Source organism: Micropterus salmoides, unplaced genomic scaffold (genome assembly GCF_014851395.1).
Source record: "Micropterus salmoides isolate LMB-PRFRI ecotype aquatic unplaced genomic scaffold, ASM1485139v1 Ms_hic_scaffold_11, whole genome shotgun sequence".
NCBI lineage: Eukaryota > Metazoa > Chordata > Actinopteri > Centrarchiformes > Centrarchidae > Micropterus > Micropterus salmoides.
This window is the reverse complement of record NW_024040152.1, coordinates 20270588-20286898: the sequence shown is the minus strand read 5'-3', so window position 1 is coordinate 20286898 and position 16311 is coordinate 20270588. Positions and strand designations below refer to the sequence as shown.

At 39.1% G+C, this 16311-nt stretch overlaps 1 protein-coding gene across 3 annotated transcripts in view; it reads right to left on the bottom strand.

Moving 5' to 3' along the window:
- Positions 1-12247: 12247 nt before the first annotated feature.
- The window catches only part of LOC119898326 (sperm acrosome membrane-associated protein 6), a 28288-nt gene continuing 24224 nt past the window's right edge, over positions 12248-16311 (bottom strand). For 2 of the 3 annotated variants that reach the window (XM_038712534.1, XM_038712533.1), the window contains 3 exons: positions 15037-15193; positions 12523-12700; positions 12248-12352 (listed from right to left, as the gene is read on the bottom strand). In XM_038712534.1, the coding sequence (XP_038568462.1) occupies positions 12271-12352; positions 12523-12700; positions 15037-15193 (417 nt within the window). In that variant the 3' untranslated portion in view covers positions 12248-12270. Of the gene's footprint in view, positions 12353-12522; positions 12701-15036; positions 15194-16311 lie in introns of those variants that run through there. The other variant, XM_038712535.1, reaches the window with a different exon arrangement.

The window sequence follows — 16311 nt, the reverse complement described above, 5'->3', positions numbered from 1 at the left end:
AAATTAGCAGGGGAAAATGCATCACATGTTACACCTTATATCTGCAATAGTATAGATACTACACAAAATATAGTCTTGGTCAAAAAATTTACTTTCTGACCTAAAAATCAGATTCCAGCCTTGACAACCACCATGCCTGATCGTGGAGGAGGTAATTGGTGTTGTTACAACTCTCCACACCCGGTCTCCTCTACATTGTTTTTACAGGCCAATGGCGCATAGGATAGTTTGTTATTGCCCTTGCAATTTCACTATGGTAGTAATAGAAATGAAAATAATATAAATAGTAAATGTTAAGCATTTAACCCAGTCTTGAGATGGGCCGGCCAACCCAATCCAGAGGTTACTCAAATTGGGACGTTCAGTCAAAAATCAAACATGTCATGAGAGAGAATGCAACATGACCTGATTTGTTAGTAAAGCTAGGTTACTATAGTCAGAACAGAAAACCATAGCTAGATAATGGACCATAAAAAAGGGAAAATCTGTGCTGAAAAAGTTAGAGAAAGTAGCCAAATGCTTAATATGAGCCGAACTCTTCTCAAAAGGTTTAAATTTGGCTGCTGAAGCTGCAGCAGAGGACAGTAGTGCCATAAAGGTAAGAAGAAAACATAGGAAATACAGTTCTAGTCATTTTCACGCAATTCACGATACTTATGCAAAACATTTAATACATGAATACATAGGGTACATTATGTTATTAATCCAACATAGGCTTCTATTACAGGCACTCAAATGCAATAGTTAGATGAGGTAGGCTATTATAAGTCTTTGGTTTACTTTTTTTCTCCTCCGAATTTTGTGTGTATCTATTTAAAACTAGAATGTTGCTGGACCCAGTGTACATAGCTCAGAGTCACGTGCGCTTGAGGTTGGGAGACAGCAATGCCAGAGACACACCCTGCTGCCAGTGTACTGTGAGGAAGGACGCTACTGTAGGCCTAGCTGAGACGGGGAGGAGGGTGGTAGAGGTACACTGAAAAAAAAAATCCTTTGGATTTACTCGATTTTAATGTGTACATCGGTCCCACATGATCAGAATGTGGCTAACTAACATAATTTTCCTGTTTTTCCTCAATGAATTATTGCTTGTCAAACCAAAATAATTAATTCAGTTTTCACAGTTTAAAAGAATCATGTTGACTCAACATGTTATTTGTCAGTTACCATAATGCCATCATATTGTGTAATGTTAATGTAAATCCATGATGTCCAGGGTACCTGATTATCAATTGTAACCAACTTGATTTCTTAATGCTAATGTTACTCAAAGAAATTATGTACCTTCAAAGTAATTTCATTATGTCCTAGGTATCTGAGATAGGTCTATAAATCTTACTTGATTTGGTAAAGTTTATTCTATCCAAATGTATTGCAGACATCGGTTCGTGTGCGCAGATAGTTGCATTGACAAAAAAAACTGAGTCAGAGTTTTGCACTAAACGTTCGTTATATTGAACAATACAAACTTTATCCAAAAAGAGGACTGCAATTGTGTTTGCTGATTTCAACTGTTACAAGTTGTGCATTCCTAGGAGCAAATACAAAACATGAATAAAACTTTTCCCTTAACTAAACCAAATGTCTTGTGTTCAAATGTTGCTGGCACTGAAGGGCCTATTCAAAACAACACATACAATATTTTGCTAAAGTTTTTAAGGTGACTCCAAGCAGCAAATGGAATTAACATTTTTAACAGTCAACAAGAGAAAATGATAAAGCAGTGCAAATGGTATAAGATGCCTTTGACAACAACTGAAATGTCTTGTGTCCTCATGTTGCAGGCAGTGTAGTCTCTGACGTGCCTGTTTTTTAGAGCCAGTGCTTTATTAGACAGTTTACATCCGACCCTGCATACACCATTTTTACTGTGCTAACAGTATATCTTTATGAAAAAAGTAAACATCAACACTTCGTAAACATTTTTTTTTAACTAAGGAATAAACATATAGATATCTTAACCTTGTATACGGAGTTGTGAGAGTATTCAAAGCATCAAATATAATATATTGCAGAGGTTTAAGGTGACTCAGACCAGTAAATGAAAATGTTAACAACCCATTTTTAAACAGTAATCAAGAGAAAATATAAAAGCAGTCCAAATGGTATAACAATACCAAAGTTGTCTTTGACAACAATAGAAATGTCTTGTGGCAGCGCAGTCGCTGACCCTTTCACTGAATAGCCTGTTTTTTTTTGAGCCAGTGCTTTATTAGAAAGTTTACTCCCAACCCTGCATACACCAGTTTAACAGGTTGCAGTACTCATTTATGAAAAAACTAAATTATCAGTTCTCCCTGAGGAATAAACATATCTAAACCTTGGATTCAGAGTTGTGAGAGGACTCAAAGCAACAAATAAAATACAGTGCCTTGCGAAAGTATTTGGCCCCCTTGAACTTTTCGACCTTTTGCCACATTTCAGGCTTCAAACATAAAGATATAAAACTGTATTTTTTTGTGAAGAACCAACAACAAGTGGGACACAATCATGAAGTGGAACAAAATTTATTGGATATTTCAAACTTTAATAAATAAAAAACTGAAAAATTGGGTGTGCAAAATTATTCAGCCCCCTTAAGTTAATACTTTGTAGCGCCACCTTTTGCTGCGATTACAGCTGTAAGTCGCTTGGGGTACGTCTCTATCAGTTTTGCACATCGAGAGACTGAAATTTTTGCCCATTCCTCCTTGCAAAACAGCTCGAGCTCAGTGAGGTTGGATGGAGAGCGTTTGTGAACAGCAGTTTTCAGTTCTTTCACAGATTCTCGATTGGATTCAGGTCTGGACTTTGACTTGGCCATTCTAACACCTGGATATGTTTATTTGTGAACCATTCCAGTGTAGATTTTGCTTTATGTTTTGGATCATTGTCTTGTTGGAAGACAAATCTCCGTCCCTGTCTCAGGTCTTTTGCAGACTCCATCAGGTTTTCTTCCAGAATGGTCCTGTATTTGGCTCCATCCATCTTCCCATCAATTTTAACCATCTTCCCTGTCCCTGCTGAAGAAAAGCAGGCCCAAACCATGATGCTGCCACCACCATGTTTGACAGTGGGGATGGTGTGTTCAGGGTGATGAGCTGTGTTGCTTTTACGCCAAACATAGCGTTTTGCATTGTTGCCAAAAAGTTTGATTTTGGTTTCATCTGACCAGAGCACCTTCTTCCACATGTTTGGTGTGTCTCCCAGGTGGCTTGTGGCAAACTTTAAATGAGACTTTCTATGGATATCTTTAAGAAATGGCTTTCTTCTTGCCACTCTTCCATAAAGGCCAGATTTGTGCAGTATACGACTGATTGTTGTCCTATGGACAGAGTCTCCCACCTCAGCTGTAGATCTCTGCAGTTCATCCAGAGTGATCATGGGCCTCTTGGCTGCATCTCTGATCAGTCTTCTCCTTGTATGAGCTGAAAGTTTAGAGGGACTTCGTAGATTTGCAGTGGTCTGATACTCCTTCCATTTCAATATTATCACTTGCACAGTGCTCCTTGGGATGTTTAAAGCTTGGGAAATCTTTTTGTATCCAAATACGGCTTTAAACTTCTCCACAACAGTATCTCGGACCTGCCTGGTGTGTTCCTTGTTCTTCATGACGCTCTCTGCGCTTTAAACGGACCTCTGAGACTATCACAGAGCAGGTGCATTTATACGGAGACTTGTTTTCACACAGGTGGATTCTATTTATCATCATTAGTCATTTAGGTCAACATTGGATCATTCAGAGATCCTCACTGAACTTCTGGAGAGAGTTTGCTGCACTGAAAGGAAAGGGGCTGAATAATTTTGCACGCCCAATTTTTCAGTTTTTTATTTGTTAAAAAGGTTTGAAATATCCAATAAATTTCGTTCCACTTCATAATTGTGTCCCACTTGTTGTTGATTCTTCACAGAAAATTGCAGTTTTATATCTTTATGTTTGAAGCCTGAAATGTGGCAAAAGGTCGAAAAGTTCAAGGGGGCCGAATACTTTTGCAAGGCACTGTATATTGCAGAGGTTTTTTAAAGTGACTCAGAGCAGCAAATGAAAATGGTAACAATCCATTTTTTAAACAGTGAACAAGAGAAAATGTAAAAGCAGTCCAAATGCTATAACAATACCAAAGTTGTCTTTGACGACAATTCAAATGTCTTGTGGTCTAATGTTGCTGGCAGTGTATCCTGACCCTTTTACTGAAAGAGACGGTTTTTTAGAGCCAGTGCTTTGTTAGAAAGTTTACTTCTGTTCAGTTCCATGAAAATCTTTTGGACTACCTCGAAGGTGTACCGGAGGTCAGCAGGGTATCTCAGGTTTAAGGCATAAATCAGTCCGAACAGCTTAGCAACAGCTAATGCTACCGTATCCAGATCTTGCAACACCTTGATGCCTTCAAGGACGATTCCAATGTCCTCTGGTTCATCACTTGAAGCATGTTCTTTAAGAACAAAAATCCCAACAATGGTGTCTTCAATAGCCTCATTGATGGTGTCTTTATCCATGCCCTGTGCCAAAAAGACAAAAGTAAATATGACCCATTAACAAGCGCAATTGAGAAAATAATAAATAAATATGAAACTGGATTAGGGTTAAAATGTTGGATTTATTCACAGACACTTTAAAGATATAATAGCTTCTTTTCACATTTTTATTTACAGCATTATATGTTGAAATTTCAATATCATAATCGGCTATACATTAACTCATTGGGAGAAAACCGGTAGTTCTGTGTAAAATGAGACGTTGAGCTCCCCCATATTGCCAAAATGGCATGATCCTACTTTTACAGGATTCGACTGTGAGAATCAGGCTCTGCCCATCAAAGCATAAAATCTTCAACTATTTGGGGTCAGCCCTATAGGCAACATTTTTTTTATTTAGAATACACAAAATTAGTCTGCTGTGCAGAGCAGGGGGAACCGGAGGTGAGAGTCCAGAGGGCGAGTAGTTGAGCCGCTCCCTTGGAGGGCAAAAAAAAGTTATTTCTTGCTGCTTGCCAACCGGAAAGCAAGTGATACACTGTTACTATGGGTTTTTTACTTTTGCATTGCCAAAATGCTGGATGGTAGTTACTGGTGATGGTAGGGTACTTTCTGATGCACTAATCGAGAAAGAGAAAAGCCTGAGCTGTGTTAGGTGAGGGATTCCCCACAAGGCAAACGTAAACATTACCGCAGTCGAGCAGCGGCAGGGACCTGGCGCTTTTTGAGGATAGAAATGCGGATCGGATGCTGTAACATGGATCGGAAGTGCCCGACACTTGCAGTTTGTGTTCATATCTTTCTTTATCTTAAATTGAGAGGTGATCCAAATAAATGTAAATGCTTACTGGTCTTCCATCCGCCACATCCACTGCAGGACCCCTTCTCAGTTAAACATGGATGTGTCTTGATAAGACTCTGAGCTACCTGTTCCATCTCCTTATCACTGACATAAACTTTATACTGCACAATTTCCTGCACTAAACCATCAAGGATGGCTGACTTCAACTTGGGATCTGGAATCAGTACAGTGCCGTTTCGAATATAGGCTAAACTTGCTGAAGTTTTAATTCAACATTATAGGAGAACTTAGGCACATGAAAAACAGCTGGCCAAGAAGACCGCGAGCTTGTCGACTCACTCGACGACAGTACATCTGTATCCACAGATTCAGCTGAGAGGGACGAAGAGTCACTTACAGAGGAAGACAAAGGGTTGAATGCTTGGGGTATTAGGACTGGAGAACCCATCTCATTATTATACAGCAAAGTTGGGGGAATTGACATATCAATGACTTCATACATTTTATATCTTAAATTCAGTGTTAAAAGCATACTTTTCCAATTGCTTGAGTGTGGCTGGTATGCAAGTTTATAATAAAAATAAACAAATAGGAGAAAATTAACAAATAGGAAGATAACCAAAATAATACTGGGTCACAACTCTAATTTAGGTTTATATCGCAGAGTACGGTCTAGACCTGCTCTTTTATGAGCGCTATGAGATAACTGTTGTTATGATTTGGCACTATATAAATAAAATTAAATTTAAATACCTTTTTTAAAAAGATAAACTACTTTAGACTGATTTTTGATTGAATCACTTTCCCCCCCCAAAAAACATCACTGCAGTTCAGTATAAAGGCTATTACTGTAAATGTCCACATCAGAGGTCAGTGTTAGGTAGGAATATGGTGGGTATTAAACTAGATGATTGTATGAACTGTAATTCTAACAGTTTCCTTTAGGTTAGACAGCTACTACAAATCTAATCATGACTTTTCCACAAAGAAATGGTGACAGGTATGTCTAAAGATTTTATGGGTTTTCCCTCTGTGAGTCACTAATGTGAGCTGGCTCAGTTTCCCAGCATGTCAGTATAAAAGCAGGATTAGCTTCAGTGGTAAGCTTAAGAGTCTTAATATTAGAAATGCTACCTCTGATGCAGAAGAAATTAAGTAACATTGAACAAAATAAATTGAAAAAGGTAATGTTGAAATGAAGACCTAATAAATTAAAATTTTAGACTTTTGAAAGACTTATGACTTAATCGTTATACAATAAAATTTCAGACATTTAAGACTAAGGAACTGTAGACAACCTGGAATAGAATTATGAAAAAGGGTAGGTTAGAACAGTTACATAAACTATATATACACACACACACACACCTTGTTACTTAACAAATATGTGATAAAGGCAGGCAAAAGGTAAGAAGATGGTGCTGCACCATCCTCTAACCATATTTAATAAAGTAGACAAAGCAAATTGAGCAAGACTTGCTCAGAAACAGAGAGCTCAGATGGTATGCAATCATCATCTGATGTTTTGAGGCTAATGAGAGTGGCACATTCTTGAAGCAGCTTGTGTGTCTGATAACCTGCTTAAAAAAGCTATGCTTAGCCTCAAAGCGCATTGTCCACTGCCCAACAATTGGACCAAACAGCCTAATCATCTGGGGGTAGTGCTCCAAATAATGGTGTTTTGGAAGCAGCTTGATGTCAGGGAACAATTCTTTGTATCTCTGCCTGTGCTCTGTGATTTTACTTTCCAAAAAAGCCAGCGAGTCATCACTATGCACAGGGGCAACAATAAGCTCTGTAATGTCCTTCAGATCCATGAGAACAAGCCACGCAGGCTCATCTTCAGGTACAAGGGATCCAACCAAAAAAGGTAAGAAGCGGAGCAAGCTCCAGTTTCGTGAGCATTTCCCCCCACCGATTTTGAGCTGGAAAAACTTTGTGACACTACATGAGGTTTGTTTGTCTTGTCAGCCCATTTGTAGGGAAACTTCAGAATGGCATTGTTTAGGTCAGCTAACGTGAAAAGCTTTCTTGATATAAGCACTGTTAAGCAATGAGCTACCTCTACTGGGATTATACCCTCAAAAACATCATGGGCAAGATCAGGTGGGTAGCCAAAGATGACATTAAAATGAGACAGATGTTTTGTAAAGATGAATTCCTTTTTCACTCCACAAAAACCTGTACCTGTATCTTGGGCTTGTTTGACATGGGCCTGATGCAGCTCCTTTGTTCTCAGACTGAAAGCACCAGATGCAACAGAATGTAGCTGAATATCAGTACTCTTTCCTGTGCAAAATCTGCAATATTATTCCACCGAAAAACTCTGCATAAATCCTGCAACGCTGTGTGCTCCCAGGTTGTCTGCCACTACACTGAGAACTGTACCTTTAACTGACTCACCTAACAACGGGACATAAACACCCAGCTCCTCCAGAGTTTTCAGATCTTTTAGAAGAGGTTCAAAGGTTTGATCATAACCATAGGTTTTAACATCATCGGTTTTGCACAAAACTGACAAATAGATAGATGACAATGATGAATGAGATCCCGGAAGCAAGTTAGCTAATACCCAATAAACAACACAAAAAAATAAAAATTTAGGATGATCCTTGGCTTTTCTCCTGTGAGGAAACTATTTTCCCTAAATAGGGAACCATCTGTTGCTGACTTGAACTGATATGACACTCCAGAACATGTGCTCTCCTGTTTTTGATGGCCCTCGACAACTTCATCAGTGAATATCCTTTCTACATAACAGCTGTTGTAAGGACTTCAATATCGGTACATATTGGAAACTGCGTTTGTTTTTAGCATCAAGAATATATTCCACTGGCTCTACAACACTGAAGTTCTCCTTGTAATACTTCTTACGCTGATATGCGGTACTGAGAGGGCCACCTTTTTGTATTGACCTTTGCACAGGATTACCAGAACAAATTGCATTAACAGTTTCTCTAATTATATGTTCATCGACAGGGAGGTTTCTCTGATGAAAGATCTCACTCACAATGTCACAAGATAATGGAACAGGTGCAGAAAAAGTCAAATGATGGAGTTCTCCTAAAACACATCAACAGCTGTGCTGGGCACATGGTCCAAATGCTCCAACATCAGCAAAGCAGCTGCAAATCTTTGCTCTATGATCTTCTGCAAGTCCTCAGTTTGAGAGGGACTGTTTGAAGGAATGGCCATATTTGACTGTTCGACGAACTCTTGAGTATTTTCCTCCAATTCATTCACAGATGATATCCTAGTACGTATAACTACTCCAGGTTTAAAATCAACCAAAGTGTGATGGCAGTGCTTTCGGTTTTTGTGTGATTTAAATGTGCAATAAGTTTGTTTTAAAGTCGCAACCTAAAAACATACAAATCAATGACAGAGACACACACTGACACAGATGCTGCCAGTTTCTTAATATGGCTCTTAGGTGGCTCTAATTACCTATTAATTAAACATTAGGGTAGGAGTAACTTGTGCATGTGCATCACACACAGATCACACTCACACACCTACCTTTACACCCCCACACATAAATGCCTGTGTAGGACACACTAGCAACACTATAGCATACTTTCTTTTAATTCACAAATAATTATATGTCAAAAGGATTTAAAAATGTAAAAAATTGTTGTTACACACAAACAAACACACACACACAACTATTACTGCTGCTACTATTTAGGTTTTTTTCTAGGTATATATTCTATTGCCTTTAGTGCTGTTGTTATTACTTGTTTGTATTAATGCGCATTCCAATATAAATGTGTGCTCTTTAAAAAGTTGTTTTCTAGTCACATATATTAAATGTTAATATCTGTACATATATTACTGCTTGTATTATTTCACCATCTGTACACAAATGTAAATCCTGACAGCTTGTGTTCGTTGGTGGGGATGTAGGGACGTAGTAATGTGGGCTTGTGTGGCTACATTGCCAGGGCCGCCCCTGCCTCCTGGTATATGAAAATGGCAACTCGATGAATGATTTGTGTGAGTGACATAAATTAATGGAAAGAAAAAATCCTCTTGATTGATCTGAAAACTATAAATTTCATAGTTTTCACATGACGTCACATTCCAATGAAAACGCTCCGTTGGAGGGCAAAAAAGACGTTATTTTCCGTTGCCTGCCTACCAATATACAAGCGATACACTGTTACTATGAGTTAGTTACTTTTGCATTGCCAAAATGCTGGATGGTTTTTGTGCTTTCAGATCATAGACTGTATAAGAACTGTATAAGAAGTGGACGTAGTCATCGTGATGTCACCCGTTGGTTTGTGGACTGCTGTTTTGAAGCCTCGAGTTTGGCCGATAGGTCGCCGCCATGTCGCGTTTTTGCAACCAGGAAGTGCCTGGAAGTGACGATACGGCAGAGCTAACGGCCGTGTGCGGAGCTAGCTAGCTCGCTTAGCTATAGGTAACTTTTTCTAGCGAACAACAGTCTTAAAACTAAATGTGCTCACCAGAGAAAGTGAACAGCCAACTACTAAAAAGCTTTTTCAATGGTGCTGGTTAAATTTACACAGTGCCAGAGTGAGTCGGCTCTAGCCTGATTGACAGGTTACGAATTGTCAATCACAGATAATCCCGCCCTGAAACATACTCTGTTTGTGGTCTATTTTAAAATAAATTGGACCATGATTTACTAAATGAACATAATTTTGTATTGAAGAAGACTTGAAACTAGCGGCTGAGACCATAAACTCATCAGGAAAGTTTGTACTGGGGTAATTATTCAGCTGAGAAGTAGGGTCATTTTACCATTATTTCTAATGGAGCCAGACTTCTTTTTGCAACCAGAAGAGTCGCTCCCTGCTGGATTTTCAATAGAATGCAGGTTTCAGGGACTTCCGCATTGTCTTCATATTGTAGACCTATTAGGACAAGGGGGAAGAATGCCCTACAGGCCCACCAACACTTGTTCCAGCAGCCTTGCAGTTTGTGTCCATATCTATCTTTGTCTTGAGATGAGAGGTGATCCAAATAAAATTTAACTGCTTTTGCGGCGTCTCTACGAGGGAGTCCGGTGTGAGCCTCGATCTTGGTTGTTGTTTTGCCTTCCAGGTCACCGCACATGTCACGTGACTGAAAACTATGAATAGGTGTGTGTGAGAGTGTGGAATCCATGTGTGAACATACTGTACCTGGATTAAAACATGCTATCATTTGGGCTTTTGTGTGTTTGACAGTGATATGTGGGTGTAAGTCAAACTGACCTGAAACAACCAGTGCCTGACACTGAAGGTTTTCAGGTCAATGATCAGAGTACAAAGTAAAATCTGTAATGCAACACCTAATGACTTATTAGGTCATATTCTAATTATCAGAGGGATTTGGGCGAAGCATTTGGCTTTGAAGATTCACTCACTCAATTCAAATCTTGGCAAATACAACTACATTGGTACATTTTTAATCAGAACTCTGTTTCACAATAGAAGTACTTCCCCATTCTCACATATGATTTAGATTTGTTTTGGGGATGTTGTCTTTCATTTTAGCAACCAAATATTCTCTGGACCACAGCCCTGATGTGACACACTGTAAATGTAACAACAAAGGTCAATGCACATTTGAGCTAAAAATAGGTCCCAGCCACCAGAGACAGTATGTTTAGTTACTTCAGCTCTTCTGTCCTCAAGAATTACCAGAGTAGTCACCAAACCTTTCCATGCCTTTTCTATTCACATTAAAAATATTCAGAACCAGGAGGACAGCCGTAGACAAGCATTGACAAACATTTTGTGTTGGTTGTTACAAAAGTAAGGTAGGAACATGTACCATGTCAACTTGTGGTGTGGTCTTAATTAAATTTAAATTTTAAAGGGGAATTTTAATTGTAATAGTAATTTGACAACATTGGCTATGGCTCTCTCCCACATTCCAAGGACATGCGTAGGTTAATTAGTGACACTAAATTGCCCTTGGGTGTGAATGTGTGTGTGAATGCTTGTTTGTTTATTTGTCAGCCCTGTGATGAAGTTGCAACTTGTTCAGGTTGTACCCTGCCTCTCGTTCAATATCAGCTGGGATTGGCTTCATTCAGCGCCCCCGCGACGCTGGGTAAATTGATGGGAAGATGATGGATAATGGATGGCTGGAACATTGACATTTTTAAACTGAATCTTATTTTTTAGATTTTTTTATTTTGACACAGTTGTTGGAAGAAACATGTAGATACTTTAATTAACTAGTGGCAACAAATTTACACAATGGAAAAATAATCTATTATAAGTAAAGGTCCTGCATTCAAAATACTACTTGTGTCATCTCCAAAATAATGCAAGTATTTATTATGTAGAATAGTTCTTTTTAAGATGTTAGATTTATTTGATTATTATATAATTGTATTTTTGTTTATGGCTTGACAGCTTGTTAATTGTTGTTGGTGTGGAGCTAATTTTAACCACTTATTACAGTGGTTCTCAAAGTGAGGTCCGGGGACCCCCAGGGGTTCTTGAGAGGGTTCCAGTGCCTCCTCTAGCTAAAAGTTATTTTCACTATAATTCCATCCATAAGTAACACAATGACAGAATGTGTGACTATTTTGGTAATGGGCTTTATACACTTTCTGTAAGAGCAAAAATACTATCAGATGGGTGACCCTGGGATAAAATCTCATCAAATTGGTGTATGGTGTCAGTTTAGGATTGTGAAAACGTTTGAGAACCACTGACCTATTACATACTGTTTGCAGTTTAACTTACAACTGTACATCACATTTTAAGCTCAGTTTATGTGTCAAATCAACTATATTAACGTAGTGGAGTAAAAGCAAAATATTTCCCTCTGAAATAGAGGAGTAGAAGTTTAAAGTAGGAAATTGTACAGTGCGTGAGTAAAGCTAGTTAGTTACTTCACTATCACTGTGAGACACAAACGAGAATATATGTGGTTGTGACATACAGAGTAGACAGGGCACCACTGATAAAGATGTGCATCCTGCCCTCTAGTGGTGGAAGGAATCACACAAAGACCCAGAGGATTGATGAAATGCATTTATTGCACTACATTTGTCCACTCTCTTCATCTCCATCTGCTGGTTCTGCATGACTTGTTTGATGTGATATTGATGACCAATACAGAGCCCTGCAATAGAGGAACAAATAGAAAATGTGGGAGTCATGATGCCAACTAATACTGGGTACTATAGGCTAGATATCTTAGCAAGGAGCACGTTTTATTCACAGAAAATACGTGCATTTATAAATTTCTTTGCTGTTTATTTTCATGTGGTGCAATTTATAGCTTTGTTTTACCCCAGGGAGAGGAATAGCAGCAGGAGTAAAGCAGTTAAACAGGCAGTGAGAAGCAGTGGCGAGGGGAGGAGGGAGCTGGGAGGACCACCAGGCGCAGGGAGTAACTGCCCTCCTGGGAGCAGAGACAGGTCAAATATCTCCTGCAGCTCTGTGTGGCCTGCCACAACCTGGGGGGTCACTTAAAGAGAGATGGAGGGAAAGAACACAGGGGAGAAGTGGAACTCACATTAAGGACATAAAGTAAAAGATGAGGGTAAAGGAACAGGGAGCGTGCAAAATAGATACACTGGAGTAAAATAGCAGAACTACATTTGAGAAAGTTACAAACAACAACAACAAATGATTAAAATGTCGTTAAAAAATGTTATAACCCGCAAGGTATAATAATATAACAATAATAATTGTATAATAATATAGTAAGTACAATTTGGTATAATAGTTGTGGGTATAATAATGTAAACTTTAACCATAATGAAAAAACTAAAACTAACAGAAAATAACAAGAAGCAGAAGAAAATAAAGTGTGTCCTATAAGAATTTACATTAATAGTTAATCAGGAAATGCAGGAAAGATACGTACATGTACATACATATGTATGCACACATGCAAATATGAATGAATATGCATATCCAAACATGTATATAAACGTCACCATCTGTCTCTCTGTCCCTCTTTGTCAGCCACTTTCCTGGTTCCCTGGGCCCTTTCCATCCACCCATCTACACACCTGTTCTCACTTCTCTCATCTGCCCTGCCATTACCTGGACTGCTCCACCCACTCCTACCCCCAGCCTTCACCTCAGTCTGCTAGCCCTGCTACCTGCCTGTCCTGGTCCTACATTACTTGAACCCCATGAGCCTCTGATGGAACAGTCAAAGAGCCACCTCAATGTCCAGGTGCCACCTTTTGGGAATCGCCTGGCCATTTTCAGTGGGTGGATTCCCCAAGAAAAGGAGTGGTCCGCATGTCTCATCTACCCAGCGCCACAGAACTAACACAGTCATGTTTGGTTTCCAGTCAGCTGTCCGGCCGACACCTGCTCCTGGTTCCCTGATGGTGTTCTGGCCGACACCTGTCCCGTTCCTGCTGGGATGCCTCCTGGTCACCCTCCAGACCTGCTTCACTCATCTGCCCAGCCGTCCACCTGGGTTCTTTCGCACTGCCCCTGTTCTCCAATTACCGGGCCACTTGCCCTCTTAATGCTTTTGTGTGCTTCATATCATGTTTCTGTGTTCCTTACTTGCATGTTTTGGAATTTGCCTGTTTTCTTTTGACTTCTTGGGGGATTTTTGCCTGCTTCTTGACTGTTTGGACCACCTTCTCAGTTTCATGTAATTACTTTTAAAGAATTTATTCTCAGTACTCTAAGTAAATATTTATCTATTGTTTCCATTATCTCACGTGGCATTATGTGACACCTACAAATGTGTTGTCACAATTGTTAAGATATTTTGTGTAATAGCCTGTAAAAAAGGGGCATAATGTGAATGTATTTTGTACGGGGTTTGAGTAGTATTTTTATAGGGTGTAAGCCTGCTGAACGATCACAAGTGACATCTTCTGTCTTTGCTTTTCCTGTACAAAACAGGTTAGTAATGTGTGATATTTTGCTGAAATACATTTCTATGGACTTTTAAAGCCTTTGTTATGTTGTGATGACAACATTTGATGTGTAAAACAGTGGTTTATTCAGTAAAGAGACTTTGAATTAAAAGTGTAGCTAGCACCCGTGTAGACCCAACATGGCGGCCTTCCGACGTTTGTTTTGTTTATGGTCATTGCTCATGGACATTGCACTTTTCTTTGTATTTGCTAAAGCTAAAGGTTGAGCTACGATTATTTAAAGCTTGTTGAGCTGAGGATGTGTCAAGTCTTGCATTCAAATCCTGTTACCGTGATAATACTGAACAGTGTAACATGTTGATAAGGTTAGAAAAAACGTGTATCTTGTAATATGTAGGCCTCTGTATTGTTTTTATATGTTGTATGTGAGAATGTTGCGGAAATGTGAAACAAGTAGGCTTAACAGTATCAAAGCTACTGGATGTATATGATTTTGGATCTAGTAAACAGCAGTAAGTGTGAGTACCAGCTGAGGCTTGGAGAGGTGAATTATTTCTGTTGAACTGATATATAATTTGTAAAATATGTTATTCCAGTGGTTTAATGTATTTACTTGCATGCTGTAGTGGGAACCTAAAAGTGTAATTTGTTAAAAGGAATATGGTCAACGTGGTTTAAGTGAAGGAGGGAAAAAAGAGTTAAATTCTGTTTAATAAAGACAAAGAACAGCCTGCTGAACGATCACAAGTGACATCTCCTGTCTTTGCTTTTCCTGTACAAAACAGGACACAATATCTGTTCACAGGTAACTCTTGCTTGAGGCCTGTAACAATTACATCTAATAAGGTCAAATCTGTGCCCATAGAAAACATATTGCATATTGATTCCAACTGATAAATATTAATCACAATTTGAACTTCTTTCTGCTAAAGGTGGTGTATCCTGTTACCTGTGAGATAGTAGTATAGTCTAACAATGGAGCGTTGGCCTGAGTAGATCTCACATTGGTAGGTGCCCTGATGCTGCAAGTTGGTTGAAGGGATGGAATAGAGTCTGTCCAACCCTGCGGTCGCTTCTTCAAACTGATCCACCTGCTGGGTTTTCACCTGTCCAGGAAAAAAATCTTACAAATACTGTAGGCAGGAATCCAAAGGTAACAAAGTCCACCTACCCGCACCTCTAAAGATCAACAATTAACATGTTAATGCTCATTTGTTTAACTGCTTGTTTGTTGTACAAAATTAACAAATTATCTATGTAATGTATTAAGTATTGAGCTACAGAGGTGCTGGGGTAACTTGCTCACAACCCTGCCAAACCTCCCAATTTTTCCGAGAGACTACTGTTTTTCCTGTCCCGGTTTCCTCCTGGAGTCACAATACTCCCATATTTCTCCTGATTTACGTCAGATTTTCACACCTTTTTTTCTGCTTTTCATTATTACAATCTATTTCTGGCACTGTACACCGTGTATAAGCCCTCTGACTCCAAAAGTTTCCGCCCCCGGACAACAATACAGTTACACCAGTTAACCAGTTAACCAACAGTTGTTTCTTGACATGCATGTGATGTGAAGAGAGCTCCTGAATGAATGAATGAAAAATTATGAATATTAGTTAATGGCAGACATTCACAGAAGTTAACGCCAGGGGGGAAATTTAAAGTCACCAGAATGGAAGTCTCCGACAGTCAAATTTTTCTGGGGGTGGACCACCCGACCTCCCCATTGGCTTTGAAATACTCCCTTTTCTGATGTCTCAAGGTTGGCAAGTATGTTGCTTGATGATGTTAGAATGATGGATGGGAAGCCTGCCTGGCTACAATTTCTTGTCTGGGTATAGGAACCAAATTTATGCACTGCTCAGTCATACAGTTAGCACTACGTAAAATGTCAATAAGTTATTTTAGCACAACGGCTAGCTAACTTGCTTACTGAGTGCGCCACATTACAATATATGACCAATTTAGCACTGTAAAATGCATTGCATCCACTTGTCATGCTTTGTAGTTGCAACTCAAAAGTCACACCAGCATGTTCATACAGAGGACATTTTGATATAAATTTACTACATTTGTGCGGAATGCTGTGCTCAACTACATTGGGTGTATCTCATGAACTGTTGGCACCTACTGATAAATAACAAACCTACACTAAGACGTATATGGCAAATGGAATCACATACAAACCCTGTTACTGGTAGGCCATTTGTGTTGTTTTATCTTA